Source organism: Anomalospiza imberbis, chromosome 17 (assembly GCF_031753505.1).
Source record: "Anomalospiza imberbis isolate Cuckoo-Finch-1a 21T00152 chromosome 17, ASM3175350v1, whole genome shotgun sequence".
In the NCBI taxonomy this organism is placed as follows: domain Eukaryota; kingdom Metazoa; phylum Chordata; class Aves; order Passeriformes; family Viduidae; genus Anomalospiza; species Anomalospiza imberbis.
This window is the reverse complement of record NC_089697.1, coordinates 14,511,379-14,537,057: the sequence shown is the minus strand read 5'-3', so window position 1 is coordinate 14,537,057 and position 25,679 is coordinate 14,511,379. Positions and strand designations below refer to the sequence as shown.

Below are 25,679 nucleotides of genomic sequence, written 5' to 3'. Positions count from 1 at the left end.
TTTCCTGTTCCCTTTCCCATCCCGTATTTTTTTCTATGTCTCCCTCTAAATCAAACTGATACTTCTCAGAGATGTGTGCAGGGAAGGGAAGGCAAAGCTTTCAAACACTGGCATCTGTCCTTAAAACGGCTCCCAGGCTTCTGCAGCTGTCCCTGGTCTGCAGAACAGAACAGCCCCCCGTGCCAAACACATGGGCAGACAGCTCGTGTGATAACACAGCTCCCTGATAACAGCAAAACCTCTGCAAAGGTAGCTGTTCCTCTGTTTTGCACAGCAAGTTTTAAGGGAAAATCTGTACACTGAAGCTGTAACTTCTGCATCAGTTAACTGGGAGGAAGCAGCAACACAGATAAACAATGCACTTGAATTCCCCATGACAACAAGAATTCTGACTGCACTGATGTCACCTGTTCTCATTCACTGGGCAAAAGTAGTTTATTAACACCGTAGTGTGCAAAAAAAAAAAAAAAAGGAAATAAAGATGGCAACAGGTGTCAGCTTGAATGGACCTACAGTCCATGCTGGCCTGTTTCTTGACAATTACCATGGCAAAAAGGGGGAAATCTGGTGCTAAAACCAAGAGCCATGGTAAAATCACTATTGCCCTGTGAAACCTGAGACACAAGCCCACAGAGTTAATTATTTAATTGGGCCATATAATAAGCAAAATTTCACCCCTTTCTGCACTCTTGCCTCTTTCCACACTCCCTAGACACCTACAATACCATGATTTTATGCAAAGATTAAAATTAGTGGGAAACAGAAGCACGGAAACTAGGTATAATTTCCCTGCTAATAAGAACAGAAATTATTAAAACTATCTTGTTGTTCCATTTTATTCCAATTAGTTAAAAAGCAGTGCAGAAGGGAGGAGGCTGTCTCAGCAAGGGTTAGTGCAACAGTGAGTGTTCTACTGTGAGACAACATAGAGGTTTACATTTTGAATATGGCTGTTTGAGGCAGGATGGACAGGGAATTAAAACCCAGTCCCTGATTTCAGGAATCGGTGTGATTTAAAACAAACCTCATCAAAGTTCGCTCAGCAGTACAACGCACACGATACGAAGGACAAGTCTGCACCCTAAATAACCTTGGCACTCTGCTGACCTGAAGACAACTTGAGGCAGTAGAGTTGTGCTTCGGCAGAGCTGCAGGAGCACCAGGGGAGCACGAGCAGGCAGGATGATCAGTGTGCTTGTCCATCTGCTCCTTGTGCAAGCACACACTCACCTCCCTCCTTGGACTGCAAGTGCTTGTGACGTGCATATGGGTCCTCACATTTCCAGAAGTGCCACAGAGGGCGGGGACAACAGCCAATTCCTCCAAGGAGCAAACTTCAAAACTGCTCATCAGTTAACATCACTTAGTTGTCAAAAGAGTGACTTTTTAACAGCTTGTTACTGCTGGGAAGGTGACTCTTGGGAAGATGGATGAGGCAGTTCTAACTTCTCTCAGTCGCATATACCAATTTTATCAACTACTCAAGTAGTAGTGCACAAATACTAATGGTTTCTGGTGTCACAATGTCTTCCAGAGGCTACACTTATTAACACGTTGTCTGAAGATACATGCATTGCTCTGGGTTGGAAGGTCATGGAAACAACTGTCAAAAAGCTGCAACACCAAAGCAAAGCAACAGAACAATTATCCTGCAGCAGAGCGCTCCAGCCTCTTTTACCAAGCACCCAACACACTGCTGAAGTTTTATATCCACTGAAACAGAGAAGCCAAATTGCCTCAACAATCCTACACACCAAAGCATGTATCTGTTTAGTAGCTGTCAACAGTGGCTACAGGTTGCCTCCAATAGTCTTTGGGTCACTGTCCTACATGTCCTGTGCAGTGTGGCACTAACACTCAAAAGCAGGCTTTGCCAAGTTCTGTTGGCCCTGAATTTGTGAAGGTGATGATAAAATATTTCTAGTTTGCAAGACTTTTTTACACCACAACCATGGTGATTTGAAAGTTCAGGACAAAAGCCTTATATTTTATATTATATATTATATTATATAAAGCATTCTATTTTTCCACCCCCAGTCACTAGTTACTCAAAGCCAGCTACTAAAGGACTTAAATGTATGGACAAACCAGAGCTGTGTCCCTTGGACAAGCATAGTTTGGGCATTCCACAGAAGATGACAATGCCCCCCATGCTCCTCCTTGCTAATCTGCCAGGATGATTTCTACCTAGAGGAACAAAAAGCTAAGTGTGTTAAAATTGTTGATTATGAACCAACAAATGAACTACATGGCAAAGGATACTGAGCAGAGGCCTATCAACCACGAGAGTTTAGCTGTCTTTAAAATCAGAAGGGTATCTGTGGGAGTAGGGGTTGGGACAGAGGTATTTTAATTCTTTGCCTTTTGAATTCTGAGACTTACACTGCTCATATACTGATTCCACAAGGTGGTCTCAATTTGACTGAAGCACAGACTTCACCATACTCCATTACACACCTCTGCTGTACAACTGTGGAGCTCTTTATTCAAAGACAGAACCCTCCTTATGGCATTTAGTGACAATTTACATGCTTAAGAAAAAATGCTAATGCACCCTAAATGCCAAAGAATTTTTGTTTGTCAGTTTTCAGAACAAAGGAATGTAGGCAATAAAGAGATAACAGAATGAGAGAAAAGAAAAAGAGGCAATACAAGCTGCATGAGACTAAGTCCCCAAGAGAAATCAAGAAGGACTGTGTGCAAGCTGCAGGTGGGTAGCTTGGACCCAGCCAGGCAGCACAAGCACCATCAAATGCACGGACACTGAGAAACCCAAACCCCTAGTATAGCTAGAACGTCTGTCAAATGTCTCTTGATATAAAGCTAGTAATTACTACTATTCGGATCATTAACTGTCATTTACTACAGATCATAAAATAGTATTTTTTTCTCATTAAGCTCATAGAGCACTAAGTCTTTTGGAAACAATTCTGCCAAAATAGTATGTAAGTCTTAAGCAGATTTTAGACACTACTTGTGCTGCTGTGGCAAACAAAAGGATCCCGTTCCACTGACTCATGGCATTTAATGATACAGCAAAAATAACCCAGGAATCCTGAAAGGAGATCTCCCAAAAACAGATGATCAGGCATATGCTCAGGCAGATCATATCTTGCAAACAGTTTTCAGAAGCAGACTTTAAAAAACAGCACCATCTGGATGAAATTTGCAATTCTATCCATAAATAAGAAGGGACAGCTTGTGGCACCACTGCAAGCATATTTATAAAGTGTGGGAATACCATGCTGTGAGGCAAGAGTGCTAGAGGAGTGCTACTGTCTACAGGAGAGAAAGAAGTAGCTGAACTACGAAGGAAGTGGAGTGAGGAAGCCACTTCTTAGTAAAAGAAAACTATCCAGGACAAAGACAAGTGGAAATGAGGCAGCTGAATGCCAAGAATTTAGAAAAAGGTGAAGCCAGCAAGGTTCTGGAGCTAAATTGTAATTTATGAACAAGAGTAAAACTCATTTGACTGCACAGCAAACTTCCTTTCTACTATGGTGCTCCTGTGTACAGAGACAGCAGAGCCAGGCATGAATGGAAAGCTGACAGTGTCTGGTTTCCCCAGGAGAACCCAGAAAGAGAATTTCAATGTACAACTGAAAATGGTCCAGTGATTTATATCTTTGAGAATCCAGGCAGACAAAGCACACTTATTCTTTTGACCCAAGTTACTAGCCAGAAATGAGGGGGAATTACACGCTGTTCCAATTAGAAGGAGAAAATTCTTAAACAAGTTAGGTCATTTTGCTTCAAATGACAGAGGTTATTAGTATTCTCACAATCACATCACAAATTTATATTGTCATATTCTGGATTGCCACAGTATCGTCAAGTCACTGTATTTTCAGGACATATTTGGAACCAGAAATAAAACAAATTACCTGGTAAAAAAAAATTACTTAGGCAGTAATTTTACATTATTAACCTCACCCAAATGTAAAACACACTCCCCCTCTCCAGAACCACAGGATGCCCCCCACGGTATCTTTCCTACCACTGGTAACAGCCTCATAAAACTGGATTTCACATTTTTACTTTAGTGAAATGCATAGTCCCAAGATTACTTTTGTTTCACTTTCTTTTTAAAAACAAACAAACAAACAAACAAACAAAAAAACCCCACCAAACAAGTCCACACTTTTTATGTGCCTTTAGGGATTTGTTCTGTTTTTAAATATGCTTGGCTTTTGGAAAAGTCAGGTTAAATTGTTTGGATTGACTTACAAAAGTAGAGTCACATTTACTTCACTAAGAACTGGAATTATTTAGGACTTAAACACCTCTTTTCTTGGTTATTCCTCTGCTGCTGGAAGCTACTGTCCCTGCTCTCAGCCAGTTTATGTGAGCTATTCCTCTGCCTCAGCATCGTGTCAGCCTGCTCAGTTCGAGGTACCAAAGAAACACCTCAAACTAAACTTCCTAACTTTTCACTCAGATATATTAAAGAGCCCTCACAAATTTCAGTGAGACCGAAAGGATAAGGGTTATGAATACATAAAACCAGGCAGCAGGAAATAATCAGTCAGGGAAGCTGCCTGGAAGCTTTGGGCACGCTGCGATCCCCACGCGCGTTTCCGAAGGAGCACAGCCAGGCTGCCTCTCCAACTGGCACAGCTAGAGCAGCATAGAGCTGTGCTGGCCCAGCGCCCACGCAGGACATCCCTGGGGGCAAATCCACACAGGGAAATATGGACTGGCTCCTTGCTTTTGGATACAAACACTCAGGGTACAAACAGGACAGGATATGAAGAGGCATGTCAGACAAACAGCTTTTCAGTTGCTTTTGAAAGGAATAGTAGACCTCAGTTCCTGAAGTCTACTCATTGAATTTTTTAGACTTTTCTCCTCTATGCAAAAATCCTCTCTTTTAATTCACTTCCAGAGGCTTGCCTATACCTTACTCTGCCTACTCTTGTCTCTGCTATGAGCACAACCATTCTCCAACACAGCAAGCTATCACCCAGAAATCAAGAGAAATGCTTTCTTGTTGCTCCCTCACACCTGGCCTTCGGAACAATCATCGTACTCTGCTTGAATTATTTGCCTCTGAAGAACTGCTGGCCTCAAATGCCTCCACTCATATATAGATCACATTTTTTTCCTCTTAGAGTTCAAAAGAGCAAGGACTGAAGTTTCTACTGTGTTCCTACCACTAAAGCAAATCTATACATTCCTGGCATTTTATTTAATGAAAGATTTGCATGGTATGAAAAAAATAGCAGCTTTTTCTTGGTTCATTTTGATGTTTTGCTCAAGAAACGGCCACTGCAACTGTAGAATTCGAAACCTGGAAAGCAGATATGAGCCGCTACGGAGGAGCAGCTTCATCTAATATTTAGCATCACACTATGCAAGAATACCCTACGTAACACTTCAGATTCTGCCAAGACCTTCAGCTCATGCATGCTTTAGTAGTTGTACCACACAGCAATAGCTTATGCGTTTGGAGTTATCACTGCTATGTAAACTCATTGAGACTCTACTCAAATCAGTAACAGACAAGAATTCACTACACAAAAAAACCCAAGAACCCCTTAATTCTGCTATAGCTTAGAAGGTACCTACCATTAATAAACAGGCAGAGTATATACACATGTACATATATACAGACTGTGTCTGTGTGTGGTGTGGGAGGTACTATTCTGCAATAAGTTTTAGAAACTAAAAACTGAAACACATAGAAAGCAGGAACCTGCTCCAAACTAGCAGCAATTTACTGCCAAACAAGATTTTTAGGAAGGACTGTGCAAGTATTCTAGGCAGGCCTCATTGCTTCTCTTCCTGGGCATAAGCAGAGTACAGACCCTCCTGCCCAGAGCATGCAGCCCCCAGGCCCCGTGCAGGTGAGGACTTGCACACAACTGCTCTTGCTGTGCAGGTACAAATGGAACAGACTCTCCTTCCTCTGCTATTGCATATTCCTCCATGAATGCACAGAAATCAAATTTCAGAGAGCTTGTAGAAGTATTAGCACTTCTGCATTTGTAATACTGCCTGCAAAGTTAAGATTTTACATATACACAGACTATAAAATCAACTGAATCTGAAATACATAAGACATTATTTTTCTAATCTGTTCTCTTACCATCTTCTTTATGTCTTTGGGTATATAATTCTGTCATAAGCCAAATTACTTATAAACTTTACATGAAGGGGAAACATACTTTATTTCTCAGCAATTCATAACCTTCTGTTTATCACCTTCAAAGTTAAAATAAGTACTAGAGTCCTTCTGAAAACAGTTATTTTATACTATAATTGCTATAAAGGCAGCTCCAATTAAACCTGGCAAATTAAGAGCAAGGGCAGATGAACCCTCAAAAAAGTGGTTTTGTGCAAATAACAAAATAAAAACCTTGCTGCATAGACCTGAATATTAAATTAACACTTTTCAGCATTCTCCCTTAATCCTTAATTAGGAGACCATTGTACAATTACTTTCATCAAGTTCTGGACCCGTGGCAACTTTCCCAGTTGATTTTATAGCAGAAACACTGGTATCTTTTTTCTCATACTAACATTCCTCTGCCCATACCCATATCATCTTCATGAAGAGACAGAATGCGGACAAATGGCATTTCACGGTTCCTCTCCATCTCTCTCCTGAAATGTGTTTTTCCTGAAAACAAGAACTTCTTCAATGGGCATGAAATATTGGTATATGTGCAACATGCACACTTCACACCCATCTCAGTGCTCATTAAAGAAAGATGTGGAGAGAGAACTTCCTATAGCATTTCACCATGTCTGAACTTCACACTTGAAACCAACCTGAAACTGATATACATCTTTTCTCTTCCTTCTCCCTCGCTTCTGCAAACACAATAACTGCACCAATAAGGACAAGGTGTGATAGAAGGACTGCCTCACCAAGAACCGAGTGCCCTTTTCAGAAGTGCTCTTAAGGACATCTACATATAATGAAGCACCAAACCTTTTTCTTCCAGGTACTCCAAAGCAGATCACCCTTTTGGAGAGGCACCCCAGAATTCTGACAGCATCACAGAACCTCACATGAAGTATGTGCAGGATATCATGCTGAGTGTCTGGGATTGTGTGTCCTACCCAAAAGCTTCTAGAGGCAGTAGAGTTGCCCCAGAAAAACAGACAAGTTTGACAACTGAATATCATAGTACCTAGACACATAACAGCCAGGGAGATTTCTGTCTAGGTCCTGTCACTGCCTGATGTTTAGACTGCTGGGAAAGAGAGACTTTCTCTTTAAGAAAAGATTTGTATAAGGATGAGTGAAGACAGAAGTTATTAACTTAGACAAATTCCACTTAAATGCACATTACAGCGGACAGGTAATATTTAGCTTCTCAGAATGAGAAGCTTTGTAATGAAAAAATTGTGAGATTTCTGTCACTGGTGCCACAGCTGGTGTGTCATTAAACAAAAAAGGACACTCAAGCCCCAAACTACTACACCAAAAAAAAAAAAAAAAAAAAAAAAAAAAAAAAAATCCCCCCCCCCCCAAAAAAACCCCAAACACATATGAAATTTGCTTTCACTTCATTCCAAAGTCTCAACCCTTCTGACCAATTCCACCAGCTCAGCTGAAACTTGCTTACACAGTAAATACAACAAAATAACATAAGCCTAGAAAACAGAAGCAGATTAAGACAGCACGTTTCTCTTCCTCCTTTGAAACTGCCACTCAAATATCATCTGTATTTAACATTTCTTGTTTCTAAAAATCAAGGTAAGTGCCTAATCCTCAACCACTCCAGCTGCCATCTCCCAATCAACTACAAACTGTTAATTAATGTGCGTTTGGGCTAAGGACTGTGACTTTCATTTGCAAACTGATTTAAAAACGACTGAAGCAATTTTTGTCCTCTATTCTGTTCTTTCCTCTCCTTAAGGTTAGATTTCTGTTTCTGACAAGACTGCATCTGTTGCTTAAACACTACCCTCTACAACTCAGCATTTAAGCATTTAAACAAACTACTGTAGCCTTTAATCTGCATTAATACAGAAATACAGAAAGCTGTAGCAGCTGAGGAGACAAGCCCAGACACCCAGTGATACTATGGAACTTCAGCTCCAAGCTGTGGGGCCAGGCAAACAGGCATGGCAATAACTGGCATGGTCACCTCACTTTAACATCCTTGCAAACATAAATCAAAGCTCTAAGCAGTGAGTAAGAGTGAAATTGGTGGGAATATCTTCTAGTTCGGTCTACTGCACTCTAAGATAGCTAAGTGAAATATGGATTCCACATACACCAGCATATCACATACACCAGCATTTCCAATTGTTTGCAATGGCCAATGCTGAAATTATAATCTCAAATTATGCACAGTATTAATGTTGTATTGTGTTCTGCATCAACCAGTCCTGGTGGACCTTCACCTGTCCATCTCCTTTGAGCCATGCAACCATGTCAGTGGCCTGCTCCGGCAGGAAGCTGAAAACACTATGTTCTCTTTTTTCTTTCCCCTTGTACAAAGGTACTTGCACTCCACCTCAGGAACTGCTGGAGTGAAGCAGAACAGAAATAGATTGTGGAGACAGCGGAGAATTTGTGCTGTGGGACACAAGATGCAACAGGATGCTGCAGTGGTGCAGGGATGCAGAACTGAGGAAAGCAGTGCAACCCCACCTCTTCCTAAAGTGCCCACCAGACCAGGTGTCCCAGCAGCTCCTAGCTTTCTAGACAGATCACATCATCTGGCATATGAGAAAAGGCAAGTAGTGCTCCTATGAGGGCATGCCTCCGCACCACTCTTGCTCAAAATCTCACCAATCTCTTGTATGAATGGTTCAATAGTCTCATGATTTGCAGAGATTTATCAGGCTGCTTTTTTATTTTGGTACTGGGTTAGTTTGAATAAAGTAGTCATGGCCTCTCAGAGTCAGAACTTATGAACAAAAATCTTTTTATATTAAAATAAGGAGAATTTTTAAGGACAACACTCAACAAGTGTGGACTGAAGAGGTATCTTTAAAATGAATGAAAAGGAAGGAGGTGAAGCCTTATAAGATCAGAATTCTGCAGAGGGGTATGAAATCTACCAAAAATAAATGCTCGTGTCCCAGAGGACAAGTTTCTATGGTGAATTTCAGGATTAAAGTATTTCTTTAATTCACCTTCAAACTTCAAGTCTGAACCTCAGAGACAGAAAAATACAGAGGAAGAAACTTCCTTTCTGTGGCATCTCTGAAGTTCCAGCTCCTCACCAAGAAAAAGAAGTGCAGAGAAGGTACATAAGTGAAATGTTCTAGATATTGACTTTTGTAGCAACTTTTTCAAAATTTCACCTTGGATTCAGCTCGGCATTAGACAGTTTTACCTTACTTGACCAGACTGTTTTTTCTAGTGAATGCAGGGGCATTCAAATCCCTGTACAGCAGTACATTCAAACCACCAACATTTTCACTTCGTTTCTTTTACACCCTTTGTGCTCAATGCGTGCTTGATTGCAGAACTCAGGCTTGCACTTACTGCTTTAAAAAGTACTTCTGCATAGTGCTGAGAAGGATTTGTTTCAGCAGCCAGCACAGAAACAGACTAGGCATGAAACCAGATGTCCAAGTGTTTGCACTTGGACTTGCTGAGATTTTAGCATGAGCACAACTGTTCAGACAACTGCCACTGAGTAATTCTGAGACCTAACATAGCTTCTCTGTTTACATTTTTACTACTCCCTGAGAGTACTGGGAAAGTGCTGACTGGCAGTTCCTGAAGGGCCAAGACTTACATTCTACACCTTATGTTCACACAGGAACACTTTGGCAGGAAGACTCTCCCAGCACAGTCTCCTGCATCCAGCAGAAGTACTCCCAGAAAGGAAAATGTTAATGCCTCCCATCCCCATGGATTCTTTGTTTGTGGACAGAGACTGCCTCTGGTTATGCCTAACTGTCCTCCTGGAACTGAGCTAAGACCACCAATTCATCGAGTGCTAACTGCCAAGGATGTGTCAGCTGGATGAGAGAAGACTGAATTGAAGAATTAACATTCTTGTTGCACTTTTTCACCAAAAAAATTCACAACTTTTATGTGACATCTTTTGCTCAGCTTTTTCTCCTAAAGGAGGTAAGAAATGGAGACAAGGCTCTGTTAGTTTCTTCACTGGTGCCCTTTGTATAACTTATTTTGCCTTTCTGCACCTCAGTTTCTCCATCTGCTAAATACTGGTGCTCTACTTTGAGAAGATCCAGCCAAAAAAGTGCTGCATGAACCAGTATCTTTATTCTTAATGCACTTCACAACAAAATTTTCTTCTTCTCTAAGTGAAATAGTCTGAAAAGTTTCTTTCCCCCACATTGAGCTGGTTTTTGATACCATGCTGCCCCAGCAGCTCACCCAGAGCCACATTAAAAGAGAACTGATGTCACGCAGCCTTGCCTCCACACACCACCTGGACATGGTAACTGCTGTCACTGCAATTTAATTCTTGCTTGCTGTTTGCAAATTTCAGTTCCTCTGGTTGTGTGCTGTAAAAATTTTGATTCATACTTTACTTTCCAAATATTGTGGCTTTTCTTGTGCAACTGCTTAAGAAAGATGGCCTGTATTGTGCAAAAGGATCTCTTATGACACAGCGCATGCACAGTAAAACAGACAAAGCCCATTAAGAGCCTGGCTGTTCCTTCTAGCTTGATTTCATGTCAAGATGCATATTAGCTGTTTTTCAATAGGGAAGAAAACAGAGGTCACGGTGGAAATACCAGAGGTACCTTGCTGTTCATGGTTCACATTCTACAAGCAGAAGGTGCTGATACTGCAAGGTGACAGGCACCGCTAGAACAGGCTGAGCTTTCCCAGCTCCTCCTGGCTTCTGCAACCCTCAGGATGAAGGCTGTAGAGGCAGCAGAATCCCCAAAAGGTACGCTGCCAGACATCATGCAAAACAGAGTATCACCCCACATATTTCTTCTTTTTTGATTTTCTTCTGCCACTTGGTATAACTGCAGAAAACTTCCAGCACCCTTCACCAACAGCTCACTCCATAAAGCAAGTTTCATCAGCTTGATCTGTTCACCATGCCAAAAATCAAGATGAAGCCGAGCACACTTAGAGAAAGAAAGGCTTGCTTAACAGTCAAAAAGAGGAAAACACACTTTTCTTCAGGGACTGTTTTGCTCACCAAGTAATTGCCACATTTGGCAAACATACAAAAAACCCAACCCAAACCAATAACAAAAATCAAAGCAAAGTAATAAAAACTGTGCACAAGCGTTAATTTATAACAACAGGAACTGTCCACAGCTGATTTTTTTTCAGAGAACCACCACAGCTAGTGAATAGAGAAAGATTATGTAAGGATATCATATGTCTTAGTGACCCGTTCTAACCGTGGAAGTATTTACTACAACACAGAAGTCTTGATCTGTGCTTCTTTTTTACTCCTTCCATTCATCTAAAACCAATACTCTTTCCAATTGCATTTAGTTCAAAAGCCTGGACTATACTTTCAATTCAGTGGTCCAATTTTGTTTCTAAATGCTTTTTGCTCTTGTTCCCTAACTTCTAAGTGCAGTTATTGTGGCAAATGCTTCTTCTAAGTGTTGAAGGATGAATGCACAGAAGTGAAAAAAGCCATCTACAGTAAGATTTTCTGTCCTTGCACAAGGGCTTTCCAATCATTGGAAAGGAAAGCAGTAGCAAGCAAGAACATGGAAGCAATGTCACAGCCAGAGGAGTGAATACAGCACAACCCTGGGAGTTCAGTGCTGGCAAAGTTGAAGGCCTACTCAGTAAAAAGCCCAGCAAAATAGGTACTGCAACACTCAATGCACTGCATTTCACATCCTACCATTTAATAACTGAGTTTAAAACTCCCATGGTACTTTTCTGTGGTATTAACAACTTAATTGGTAAATCTCACTTTTCAACTATACCTCCCAAAAACACTGTCTTTGCTTCATATAGCCTGAAAACCATTACTTATTTAGTGACAAGTTTTCAGAACACATTCTCCTGGTGTGAACAGAGGATTTGTGCCAGCACAGAGGCTGGGACATTTATTTGTAACAGTGGTAGTTTCTCACATACATTTTTTAAGAGCCAACAAAGACGACAAACTCTGTGAAAAGTGTCTCCCCAATATGCAGCTCTCATTTTCCTGTTGAGGGATCATGCCTCTGACAAACCAGTGCTCAAAGCAAATGCACTTCTGCAGCTCTCTTTGGAAAACTTCCCCCACTGTTCTGCCCTTATTGTCTTGTCAACACCCTCTCCTCACAAACAGCTGCTTCCCATCTGAACTGATTTCTGAGCACAGTTTCAGTAACACAACAAACACAGCTTCCAGCACCCAGAGGGATATGAGCTAAAAAATTATATGCGAGTGTCCAGTGATTATCATTTGAAGCCTTTCATTTTCTTCAATAAAAAAAGGAAGTAAATAAAAGAGAAATGATCAAGCACTGTTCAAATGGAGGACCAAAGTACCTTCAGTCAACAGTATCCCAGCAGACAACTGTCAGTGTTGACACTGAATTAGGTAATTAACATCCAGTTCCTTTTCACACTGTCCTGAAGTGGTTGACAGCCATTCAAACTGTATTTCCTTTCTGTCTCTTCCTCCACAAATTTTAAAAAAAAAAAAAAATAAGATCCCAAGTAATGATGGCAAGAGTCAGGAATGACAAAAATTAAGAAAGGCTGATGAAACATATTTCTAGCATTTCTGACCTGGCACCTAGAACTTTCACATAACAGCAAAGCATCAGAAGTAACACCATCCACATCAGCACCCGCAAGGAAAAGCTAGCACTGGGTCTGGCTGTGGGCTCCGATCCACCAGAAGCCTGCTTTAGCACCAAGCGTCAGAGCCTGGGGTGGGACCTGGGCCATGCCTCCACTGGTGAGCCCACAGGGCCAGGACACGTGCCGGAGCCTTGCGGTTCTGGGAGCAAACTGGGAGAACGTTTCCTGGCGTGCTCTGGCCTGGGCCGACGAGCATTCTCCCAAACAATTGTCAGGCGTGGTGCCAGCCAGGGTAGGCCAAGGACCATTCCCAGAAGGCAGTCTGAATGCAGCCACCCTGCCCGGAGACTCGGAGCCCAGCACTACAGGACAGGACCAGATCATGGCAGCTGGCCACAGGGCCAAAGAGTAAAGCCTGCTGCTGTTTTGTTTACTACATTTGTAGCCTAAGTCTCTTGCTTAACAATACAGGGCATTAACCACTGATCAGGTCTAGTAACAGATAAACAGATAAACTTTTGCGTCCATGCCTTCTCCTCTGTGACCTACATACTAAATAGCACACAGCCTACTCACGTATACCGACATTAAGCTTGTCCATTTTTCCCACAACAAATGGATGTTATTTAAGAATCAGGTTGGAGAGTCCTAAAAACTTTCACAGCCTTCCGTTACTGCCCCTCCACACAAAATGGAAGGGGCTTCTTTAGGCACCCAGTGATGAGTTTAACAGCCAAGGCTCCCTGTGAGGTGAGCTTTCAAAGCAGTTGCCAGATTATACAGAAAGTCCCATGGAACCAGAGACTTTGCTATGTAGCTGAAACCCACCCACCTATCTGAGATAAGAATTTGCATTTTAGTGAGTTCTTATCAAGAGTCTGCCACACAAGCAAGGCCCTCCACCAGTGACACACACACTTTGAATATCAGGGAACTCCTCTCATTGTCAACTTCCTCAGCATCCAAATAATCCCTGAATGCAACCTTTTACGTTTTCCCCTCTTTCCTGACAAGTATTTCCCTTATGTATCTCATGACACTTTGTTCCAAATTACCCAAACCATGCTAGGATGCCAGAAGCATGAGCAGGCAAAACTTTCAAGACAGAAGTGTTATCACTAATGTGATTTACTGTAGATAAAAGAAGGTGTAAGAGGGTATGGATGATGTTGTTAGGCTTTTTTTTTTAATCTAAGCCCATTTTGTCATGTACAAAGGGAGTAAACATCTGGTAGACATCCAGTAAAATGAGACTCACTGGTTTAAAGCTGTTTCTTGGTAAATTGCTCAGATCCCAAAGATAAGCATCACTCCTTGGTGGCAAGCTCAGCAGTCAGTGACACTGGTGCACCCTCTCTGCAGAAGAGGTGTTCTCAGGGAAGGAGCAAGCAGTGTGCCTCTCAGGGATCAGCATTTGCTCATTCTGACACCCTGGGCCAAGACATGTCAGCAGAAAGGATGTGGGTTTGGTATCACTGGCAGCAGGCTCCGGTTCACAACTAAACCAGCAGCCTGATTTGTGCAAGCCAGGCTCCTGGCCCGATCACATCAAGTTCCACACCCAAAACATACAGTCAAACAGATCCTAACATATGCTTGAGGCAGGAGCCCTGGAATTGTTGGTCCTATCCCTTAGCTAGTGGTAACTTAACAACTGACAAATCCACAGGGAATAGCACTCTGCCTATCAGATTGCTTCTTCTTTTTTTTTTAATTGAAAGTGTATTACTGAGCCAAATAAATTAAGACTAGTCTACAAAGACTTAAGGACTAAACAACTGCATTTGTTTAAAAAAAAGTGTCCTCGTTTTAGATAAGCAAAGTGGTTTGGGAACCAACAAATTAACCTGTTGGCACAGGAAATGGCCATAGTAAAACCAGAAGTACAAAATGAAAGGTTAAGAATGGTCACAAAATTTACTCCATGAGTCATGAGACATCAGATTAACTGCAACAAGGTATTATTTGTATGGCTGATATGCTTCCATAAAAATAATTTCAGCAGTGGGAATAGTAGTGAGAATGACCCAGTATCCTCGTGTGAACCTAAATGTTCCTGTAACTCAGTTCCACAGTCCCATCATCTCATAACAACCTTTAAATAATCAGGATTTAGAAATCTGTGGCCCTCTCTGCAACTCAAAGATACATGACATAAAATTGTCACTGTTTCCAGAACGGTAGAAGTGGCATTGCCAGCTGGTTTGTAACAAGTTCTTGTGCTGATAGCGCTGGGTGAAAGGGCAGACAGGCCTAAGACAAGCCCCACAATGCCAGAACAGTAAATTCTGCCTTTCTGTCCCTAGGCTTGAAGTGGCCTATCAGAGCAACATTCAGCTTTGGGCACTCAGTGTCTCCTGGCCTGGCATATGGCACTCACCTGTGTAAGCAAGGAGGAAGACTCATTAGGAAGGGTGAAGGAACTGTTTTCTCATCACAGAGCTGTTTTCTCTAATTCTGCTCTTGAGAGCTGCAGTTCAAAGGGATCCAATGTCTCTTCTCATGAATGGCACCTCCAGAAGGGTCAAGGTGATATGCAGAACTCAAGTGTTTTTACCAGACAGCCACCCTGAGGTTCTGTCCCAGTACAGATCCACTGCAGTTCTCTACAGCTGCTACAGCTTGACTCAATCACACCTGCAGAGGTAGTGTGAAAGCTTTAATCATGCCTGACTGGGTAATTAAGCAGGACTCTTCATCTGCAGCAATGTTTAAATCCAACACTTTGGTGAGATCTCAGGCATGCTGTTGGTGCAATCCCCAGCCCAAGCCTCAATTTGTGACACAGAAGGGAAAAGCAGTCAAAGGCAGTGTTCAGTCTAGATGGGATGGCTTTGCAAGAATTGCATTGCTCCACAAGAAGTCTTTGTAACTAATTGAGAAACGACATGGCTGCTTATTTCAAGTCTTTTCTTGTCTCCGGCTGTACTCACTCCTGGTAACCAGGCTGCCATTTGCACAAGAATTTCAAGCATCATCAAAACCAAAAGGTACATCACCATTTACATCCTAAACCACACTACAACTGTGCAAGGCCTTTATCACTGCAGGCTGGAAATCCATTTGGGGAGACAAAAACAGAAAAGGGATTCTACAGATGGAAAGAAGACAGAAATTCATACAGTCCCTTTATATTTTCTTGTGTCTGAAGCAAACAATAAGCAGGCAACAGAAATAATTAATTTCTTGAAAGCTTGATCTGTCCCAGACTCATCTGGGTGACAATGTGCTTGGGAGATCCTGCTTTTTAAGCCTCAGAAACCCTCTGTGTCAGGTGCCTCTGGGAGTGCCAGGATGTGCACATAGGAAAGCTGGCCTGCAAACACATCACCCTCTGCCCCATAGGAGGGTTCAGTGTTGCACTTCCAGGGCACCCCCAGAAGTCTGAATACCTGACTGCTCCTGTAAATACTTTATGCTGACACGTAGTCCCAGTCCCTGGTATGAGCAATGAGTTGCTCCCAAATGCAGGTAAAAACTCAGACAAACCTTTCTCTCCTGCATCAATAATATTTTGTGTACTGTACAAAACCTCTAAGTAATCCACTGCCTCACTTGGTACTGCTAAAGCCTTGGGAGTGCCTTGCACCTGGTGTTCTGAGCACTAGAGTTCAGGACACAGATAGATTAGAGAATCCAGATAACAGCACAGGAATTATCAGAAGTAAAATTAAATCGTTTCTGAGAAAGAAAATTAAACAATTTGACAATTTAGCATAATCTGAAGCAAAATGTGAAAACATTTCTGAAATATTTAAGGGATTGACGCAAAGAAAAAAAGAGCACTAAAAAGATTAGACATTACAATAGGCATTAAGAAGACATCTCTAATACTAACAACCAGGATAAACCATCAGAAATTAAGATCTTTCCATATCAGAACATGATGGGATGGTTTGTCAAGATTCTCTCCAAGGCTACTTTTCATGATTCTATGATACAATGTAAAATTGAAGAATTACATTTCTCACCCCTGCAAACCAGTACTCCTGCCTATGGCAGAAATACTGTGTGACCTAGGGAGTGGAAAATTATCAACGCTTTTAAATTTTTTTGCTTCTTATATTTAGGGACAAACAAATTTCCCATAATGGGTATCAGTCTGCTTCCTGCAAATATCACCTGAATATGTTGTAAAATCAAACATGCATCCAGCTATTAACAAGCAACTCTAACACTCTGCTCTCTGCGATGCTTGCTTCACTTTTTGATCTCCATGTCCTTTCCTACCAGAGCCCAGGGTCTTTGTCCCTTCCTTCCCTCAGCTCCCACTGTGCTCTCGCAAGAGAGTTTTGTTGCAGAGGCGCCAGCAACAAAAAACTCTGGGAAAGCCCAGGGCAGCCAAGCACTCCCTCCTCCCTCAGAGATCATGGCACATGTTCAAACAACTGGCATGCCTGAAATGAGAGGGAGGGACAAATAGCAGAAGGGCTGATTGATCACAGCACAGCAACCAAGAGGAGCGAGAGATGCAGAGCCAGAAAGAGGTCAGACACCTCACTCCAAAGGATGTAACAAGACCAAAGTAGGTCTGAGATAAAGGGTAAAAAGGGTCAGATGCACACCAAGCTGGAATGAGTTAAGGGAAGCAAAGAGAAATTAGTTTCTCACCTGTATGGCAGTGAAGTGGTGAAACTACACAGGGGATTTATTGATATTTTCTCACCATGGAAATTGAGTGAGAGTGCAAAAAGAATAAACACCTTCTTTCACATAAAAACCTGCCGTACTCCTATGTAACTGATTTGTAAAGCCTCACTGCAAAAGGCATGGGCTCGGCACACTATTTTCAAAGCGACACACTAAGATCATACAGCTCAGAGCAGGAGAGAACCTGGGTATTCTGGATCCTCCAGCCCTGATCTTAGACCCGTGGCTGTAAACTGGGCTCTCTAGACCACAGGCTCAGATGAATAAATATTTTCAGAGCTTTCTCTTTGCTTTGTTTTGCTTTTCAGTGTCTCACTTTTCCTTAATCTTTCTACATCCAGACTGTTTTCTTCACTTTCTTTCTTTGTATCTGGGGCAAAAGAACCTTTTAATCTATTTGCATTTCAGCCTTTAGCCACTGATTTTGCACTACACTTGGTCTAAACAGAGAACTCTACTAGCGGAATTGCCAGCCCCAAATTCAAGCGTCAAAACAAAAGCCCCTGAAAACTCAGAAGCACTTTTGCTTTGCTAATGTTCTGTCTTCAATTCGTGCTTTACAACCAGAAGGGCTACAAACATGTCATTTAAAATGAAATCCGTGATCTTCCTCAATTTACATAAATCAGGAACCAGACTTAAACAAAAAATAAAAGCTCCGTGACTTTAAAACTAAACAGACCATCTTGATCATTTGCAGTTCTAACAACTGGCTGTAGGTGACCAACTGACCCAAAATAACAGATCAGCAAAGGTAATTTAGATCACTTCCAAACAATTTCCTTTCCCATCTCCTTCCTCTCCCCTGAATGCTCTTTTAGCTGTCTGTAATAAAGGAGCAACATTACCCAAACCATATGGCTCACCCTCCAGAATCAGCGTTTATCTGTACCTACTGAGGGTGAACAGGCAGAGAACAGGGTAGGACAGGAAACCACAGCTCACAGCTGAGACAAATGGTCTGTTTGCTACTCTATTAGAGCACCAGAGCCTCATCCTGGATGCAAACGAGATTGTGAAATAGAAAGGGAAGGAGGTGGGGGGAAAGACCAAACAAAGCCTGTGATGCTTATCATGTTTCAAGATGGGTGGAGTGCAAAACCCAGAGACAGATCAATTACACCTACAAAGCAAGCAAGAAAGAGAAGCAAAACATAAATATTTTGAGTCTGTAGGACGTGGGCTAATTTATCTGCTGGCACATGTCCTAATGTAACATTTATACAATTGATCGGATTTAAGAGGACTTCTAGTTTTCATACAAAAATAAAGGAATACATGATACTAACACCTAAAAATAGTATTGATACAATTACTTATCCAATTTGATACCTATCTGGTAACAACAATTCACCTTTCCTACTGTTTTCACACCTGCACAGAACAAACTGCAATTGCTCAAGCTAAAAGTACATCCTGTCATTCTGACATTAAAATTTACAAGTTGGTGGTTTGTCTCTGGAAAGATGAAAGAGACATAGATATACAATGCAGAGAACAATTTGGCTTTATATATTCGCAATTATCTAAGCTGTGGGAGCTGCATGTGCAGGTTCGAGCTGAATGTTCGGTGAAATAAATGAATGTGTGTGGGGGGGGAAAGTGAAGCAACAAAATATCTACCACTGCAATCCAGTGTACTGGATAACTATTGCTCCAACACTTCCACGTGTAATACATGATTGTATCTACAAAATGGTAAAAAAACCCTTTAAAAACCTGACTGCTAACTGCTGTGTGTTCACTATTTCATCTATTTTTAGAATGATGGCCAATGAGTATGTCTGAAATTGCTCAGGGCTCCTGTGTCCCCTTACTTGAGAGCTTGTCTTTAATTACTGAAACATTAGTGTCAGATTTGACTGGGTTTCTGTGGAATGACCATGCAACAGTCTAACACACCACAACCTTTCTTTCCCCAACAAACTGTGCATGACTTCTCCGTACCAAATGACACTCCAAGCAAGAACAGCTACCTGGAGCGTGGCTAAGCCCGAGGGCTGCACCCTGCAGACATTGCACCTCCAGCATCATGCTGGCAGCCCCGCATTCCTGCACAGGACTGCGTGCCACCAGACAGATGCTGGCATCTATCCAGCTGTCATCCCAACTAAATTATCACCTGGTGTGATTCCATCACACAAAAAAGAAGTATTTACAAAACTACATAGGACAATATAAACATTTCTGTATACGTTACAGAGTTAAAAGAGGCCAAAAGATTAATTGAATCTTAAAGCTTGGGGACTGAAAATTCTTATGGTTTATGATCACACCAGAGACAACAGAATTATCTGTTTATCTTACTCCTGAAACTTTTACTAAAGTTCCATTAGGTTCTGACAATTTTCCACTTTGCTTCTTCTGTGATCAGTAGCTCTTTAAAGATGTTCGCAGCAGTACATGTCCATGTACTCCATGCTGTTCTCCCTACGACTTAAAAAGTTTGGCTCTGTAATGAGCTTTTACTAGTACAGCCAGTAACACAGCTGCATAACTGCAGTATTGTCTATTAATACTCCTGAGTTACACAGGATTTCTTCAAGGATAATTCCATAATTAGCAATAATACCATCCCTGCCTAACCAAATGGCAAATAAGACAGGACCCAATATTGCGTGTCTATATTCGTAACTAAATGAGTAACTTCAGGTCATCAGCAGTGAGCTGGTAGAAGAGAGTTTTCCCCTCTCCTTCCTTATTTTGAGGAAATGTCTAGGACAGCTAGGACTATTGAAATAATGGTATACATACAGTATCATATCTGTATTATATTACAATTTAATATCAAATCCAGACTCTGTTTAAAAAAAAAAAAACAGCTATATCCCTTGGAATCTATCATCTCATCTTGTAAGATGTGGAACAAACCATGCGGTAAAGCTAGTGGGTTTCATTCTCTCCATGGTTATGATACATTATACTATAATAGATAATACACATTAATAGATATATTATATATATATATATATATATATATATATATATATATATATACGCACACACACACACATATAATACAAGTACCAACAGGAGTACCAGAAACTAAACAGGAGCTAAACTGACTAGGAACGCCTTCTCATGTCCAAAATTAAATGGAATAAAATTACTACAAATCACATACAAAGTGAAAAATGATGGGATGTCCAAGTTAAATTTGCAGATATAACTCCATTTGTCAAAATTACTCTAGGTATAAAACATAACAGATTCTAGAGACTACTTTATTTAAATAAATAAACATCTGTAGCATTTTCATTAAATGAGTACACTACTCATAATAAAATATTCTTAACAGTGAGTACCACAATCTTTATTGTTAGAAAATAGAATTCCATGTTCTATCACTTTAATTATTTAATTATAACTTTAATTATGCTTTATATTAAACTTTATATACTCACTTTATTAATTTATGAAAGCAAAATATGGACCACAATCTTTTAGGTAAAGCAAATAAGGGCTGAGTCCTTATGCTAATAATGAACCTATTTTCCCCTGCATCTTAGTGAGAAAACATTTCTAAGCATAGAAAAAGAAAAGAAAAAGGAAACCTTTCCTTAAACATGATCACATATTCATCTCCTAAACCAGATTAAAATACTGTAAGTAAACTGAGGTTATTTTGATTCATTTGCAAATGCATAGCATTAAATACTTACAAGATTCTAAATATTTAAGAGAATTTTGTACATTACCAGGGAACACAGGAAGCTGATGCTAGCAAGCAACTTCAGTGCTGTGAATAAACCCATAGAATTTAGCTGTTTGCTTTTTAAAACATTGTTTATTGAGAACACTTAGTGAGGACTAGGGCTTCAATAGCAAATATTTAACCAAGAGCACAGATTCCCTCACATAAGCACAGCTGTCCCAGCCTACTTGGGGGAAATTCATTCTGATGATAAAAAATATGAGCTTTAGCCTTCCTTTATTTAACCCAAGCTATTGAGGTTTCTTGGGCAAAGGAACCCATAGCCCACATGTCTCATTTCCATTTTGACAGGAACAAGTTTGCAGGAGACCTGGGTGCTGCAGTTCTCCTGCACAAAACAGCAGTCTTTCAGTGCAGCCAAAATTACATCTGGATCATATGGAGTACAAACCATTTCAGCACAGTTCACACGATGGAGAAAACAACTAGCCCTGCGCAGCCACTCTGCAGTGTTACCCTGGTACATCACCCCAGGCAGTGTAACTGTGTACGTTTATTTTGCACTGGGTGAGTGCTGCCCACACAGAACACGAGTGGGAAGAACAGAGATCCAGGGGGCAGGAGGGGTGGCTCCTGGGCACTGATGCCAGCGCGCTCAGGAGAGCCAACAAACGGTGGTCTGCATTTGTGAGGCCAAGCACAGCTGAGAATACAGAGTCCCAGGGCTACAGCAGCGCTTTCATCAGTGTCCTGAAGCAAAACTTTTGGCCTATAACTGCATTTAATCCCAGTGATTATAGAGATGATGTTATCCTTGCACGTTGTGTTGGCTGTCCAGTGTGGGAGGTGGGGCAGATTTCTTTCCTGTGGGCTGTCTTGTTAGAAGGATTAAGTTATGGCCATCCACATAATTTATGCAGAAAATATTTCACACTCCAAATTTTATTTTTAAAAATTTAATCCCACTACTGTTCCTTTTACCCTAACATGCTGCAGTAGATCCTCACTGTCCTTTCCTTGGGGCTAACAACATTCAGCTGTAAGCAAGCAGTTGTACAGAGATTCAGTCCATAAGATGTAGGTCAATGACTGAAGAAACTGACATTATTTAGGACAGCACATGAATATTTGACATGTGCACAAAGTTAAGCCTGTGTATGAATGCTGCTTTAAACTAAGACCCAGAGATAAGAAAGATCCTATCCCTCAGTGCTTTATTCAAACATAATGACTAAAACACAAATTCCGTAGGGGGGTAGAGCTGCACTTCCCGAACCGACACCACAAATAATACTATAACCACTGTGCACCCGGTGACAAAGTGCCCCAGAAGGGCTCTAACTGCCAGCAGTGCCAGCCAAGACCCCAGCGAGTGCTCTCCATCAGGATCTTCTCCTCCCATTACCTAGGGCGTATTACTCACCACTGATCTAATGAAAACTGCCTAGTTAACAAATACAAATAAATAAAAGACCTGTTTTGTTTTTTTAATACATGAAAATCCCATTTAGCTACCACTGTGAGTACATTTAGCTGTAAGAACTGGAATTAAAAATATATGTAGCTTGAATCTACATATTCTAGCCTGCAGCTAGACAAAATCTCAAATTCAGTACTTAGGACAGAGGAGTTTTCTGAGGGATTTTGGTTTTGTTTTGTCTGTAGGGTGGGGCTCTTCTACATCTTAGAGAAAAACCTCCTCGCACTGAGACAGAACCACAGTTCTAAATGAAGCTAACTAGCACTTCAGCTGGAAAACTCAAATTAAAGGCTCGGAGTTCAATTGGTGGAGAGAGAAGGGTTCAAGTAGAGACTAGCTTATAAAGCAACCACATCCTTGTCATTTATCTTTTATGCTAGACAGTTCACCACTTTGATGAATCTGAAAAACACTGAAGACAAACTGATTTTAAAAAACAAACAAACAAAAATCTTGCCAGAAGGACAGGTCAAAAGGGGCCCAGGGTCTAAGTGTTTTTAGATGAAACCAGAGTTTAGTCTATCTAGAAAAACACCAGAAGGAATTTCTTTTTAGAAACAACCTTTTAGAAATCTCTGCAGAGACTTCCTTTGCTTTGATTCTTGATCTCTGTGTGATCACTAGTTTATTCTTCTTTTTTTAAAATATATCTGTTATCTAGTAACATTTACGACAGGCTCTTCCAGTTATTTGCAGGAGTGTGGTGGTACACAGATGAATTCCACATTTAGAACCTCCATAAGAAAATGGAAATATCCAGATGGATTTTTTCTTCTGAACTAGCCCGTGAATGATTTCAGAGGCAGGTATAATTGTTTCCACATGCACAGACACACCCGGCACAATCACAAATTTATGTTTACCATTAAACAATATTTATTTATAAACAACTGAGAGCAAGGGTAGATTTTCCAAGTGAGTGTAAAAGCAACTTCGGAACAACAACAACCACCACCAAAGGGACGAGGCACTGAGAGCAGAGCCACTGCTGGGTCCGTTCCTGGCACCCCGCGGGGCCGGGAGCGCTGCGGGGCCGGCACTGCCCGCGCTCCGCGCCGGGGGCGAGGGAACCGCGGCTCTGCCGGCCCGCGCTGCCAGGCGGCCCCGGCCCGGGCCCCTCCGACACAAACTGCCTCTCGGCGGTGCGGACCCGGGCACGGCACTTCCACAACTTGTGTCCCGCCGCCCTCGCAGCCCCCGGCCCGCCGGGAGGAGCCGCTCCGGGCCGCCCGCCCGGCCCCGCCGAGCCCCCGGGGGCGCTCCCAGCGCCGCGGAGCCACTCACCGACTGCAGGAAGCGGAGGGTCCCCACGTAGTCGCGCTCGGTGCTGAGGATCTCGTTGAGGACGCAGAGGCGGAGGCGCAGCTGGCGGTCGGTGTCCTTGGGGCAGCCGGCGGGCTCGGCGGCGCTGGGGGCGCCGGGCGGCGGCGGCGGCGGCTCCATGGTGGCGGCGCGGGCCGAGCTCCGCTCCCCGCTCCCTCAGGAGCCCGCCATGGCCCCGCGGCCCTGCCTCGCCCCGGGCGGGGGCGTTACAGAAGCCGGGCGCTGGGCGAAGCCCGGCTGCGGGACATGCCGGGGTAGCGGCGCGGCACCGCCGAATAGAGCGCGAAGGGAAGTCCCGGCGGCAGGGAGGGGGAAGGAGGGACGGGGCGGGCGCAGCGGCGGAGCCCGGCCCCGGGGCCGGCGGGGGGCGGCGGGGCGGGGCGAGAGCGGGGGCAGGATGGCTTTCCCTGCTGCTCGTCCCGCACACCCTCGCAGCCGCGTGTCCTCCTCTCACGCGGCCCCTCACCCGCAGCCCCTCATCCCCTCCCACATACACTGCCGCACCCCCGTGCGCTGCAGACCCCGCACGGCCCGCCCTCTGACCCTGCACTTCACAGAGTTGCTGCACAGCCCGCACACACAGCGCGGTCTCACAGCCCGCACACACAGCCCACACAGCCCGCACACACATCCCGCACACACAGCCCGCACAGCTCCCACACGCATCCCGCACACACATCCCGCACACACAGCCCGCACACACAGCGCGGTCACACACATCCCGCACACACATCCCGCACACACAGAGCGGTCACACACATCCCGCACACACAGCGCAGTCACACATCCCACACACACATCCCGCACACACATCCCGCACACACAGCCCGCACACACAGCCCGCACAGCTCCCACACACATCCCGCACACACATCCCGCACACACATCCCGCACACACAGCGCAGTCACACATCCCACACACACATCCCGCACACACAGCCCGCACACACATCCCGCACACACATCCCGCACACACAGCCCGCACACACAGCCCGCACACATCCCGCACACACATCCCGCACACACATCCCGCACACATCCCGCACACACAGCCCGCACACACAGCCCGCACACACAGCCCGCACACACATCCCGCACACACAGCCCGCACACATCCCGCACACACATCCCGCACACACATCCCGCACACATCCCGCACACACAGCCCGCACACACAGCCCGCACACATCCCGCACACACAGCCCGCACACACAGCCCGCACACATCCCGCACACACAGCCCGCACACACAGCTCGGCCGGACACCGGGCTCGCCCCACGGCACACGAACACCGCACAGCGCGATGAACACACCGCCGCTTCCCGCACGAGCAGGGACCTGCCCGCAGCCCGACAGGCCCGACACCTCCGCTGTCACACAGCAGTGCGCACAGCGCAGTGGACACAAACGTGCCACAGACTTCCATGCCAACACAGAATAAATACAAAAAGCGGGTTTCATCGCTGTGAATCCAAAAGGCAGCGGTTTTAAGTTGGTTGCTTCTCCTTCATGTGCAGGAGTGCTTATTCTGGCAGCACAACCACGTCTGCTTCAGGCTGCAACTGCTTGTGCAAAGTGCGTGCACAGCATAAGGCAGAGATGAACAGGGCAAACTGCGCACAAAAACCAGGCTGAGGGCTGCAATTCAGCTCTGCTCCCCCCATTCCCAGAAGGCTAACTTGGTTCATAACAGTGGAGATTCTCCCAAATATCTTCATTCCACTGTAAGAACGCTGCCAGGCTTTTGTCAAACTGCAAATACTTTCTTTTTTTTTTTTTAATTAAGGAAAAAGCTTTTAAGAGGAAGATTTAAAAATATTAATGCAAACTCCTAAGAGCCATAATAATAGAGATGCTTATTGGATATACTACCTTAAAAAGTAAACTTAGCAAAACTAAATGCA

General features: G+C 43.2%; 1 protein-coding gene across 7 annotated transcripts in view; it reads right to left on the bottom strand.

The window, feature by feature from the left end:
* PREX1 (phosphatidylinositol-3,4,5-trisphosphate dependent Rac exchange factor 1) overlaps positions 1-24,088 on the bottom strand; it is a 122,775-nt gene extending 98,687 nt beyond the window's left edge. For 2 of the 7 annotated variants that reach the window (XM_068208118.1, XM_068208119.1), the window contains exon 1: positions 23,737-24,087. In XM_068208118.1, coding sequence (XP_068064219.1) covers positions 23,737-23,895 — 159 coding nt within the window. In that variant the 5' untranslated portion in view covers positions 23,896-24,087. Of the gene's footprint in view, positions 1-18,165; positions 18,190-18,940; positions 19,013-23,736 lie in introns of those variants that run through there. The other 5 variants (XM_068208124.1, XM_068208126.1, XM_068208120.1 and 2 more) reach the window with 4 other exon arrangements.
* Positions 24,089-25,679: the final 1,591 nt, after the last annotated feature.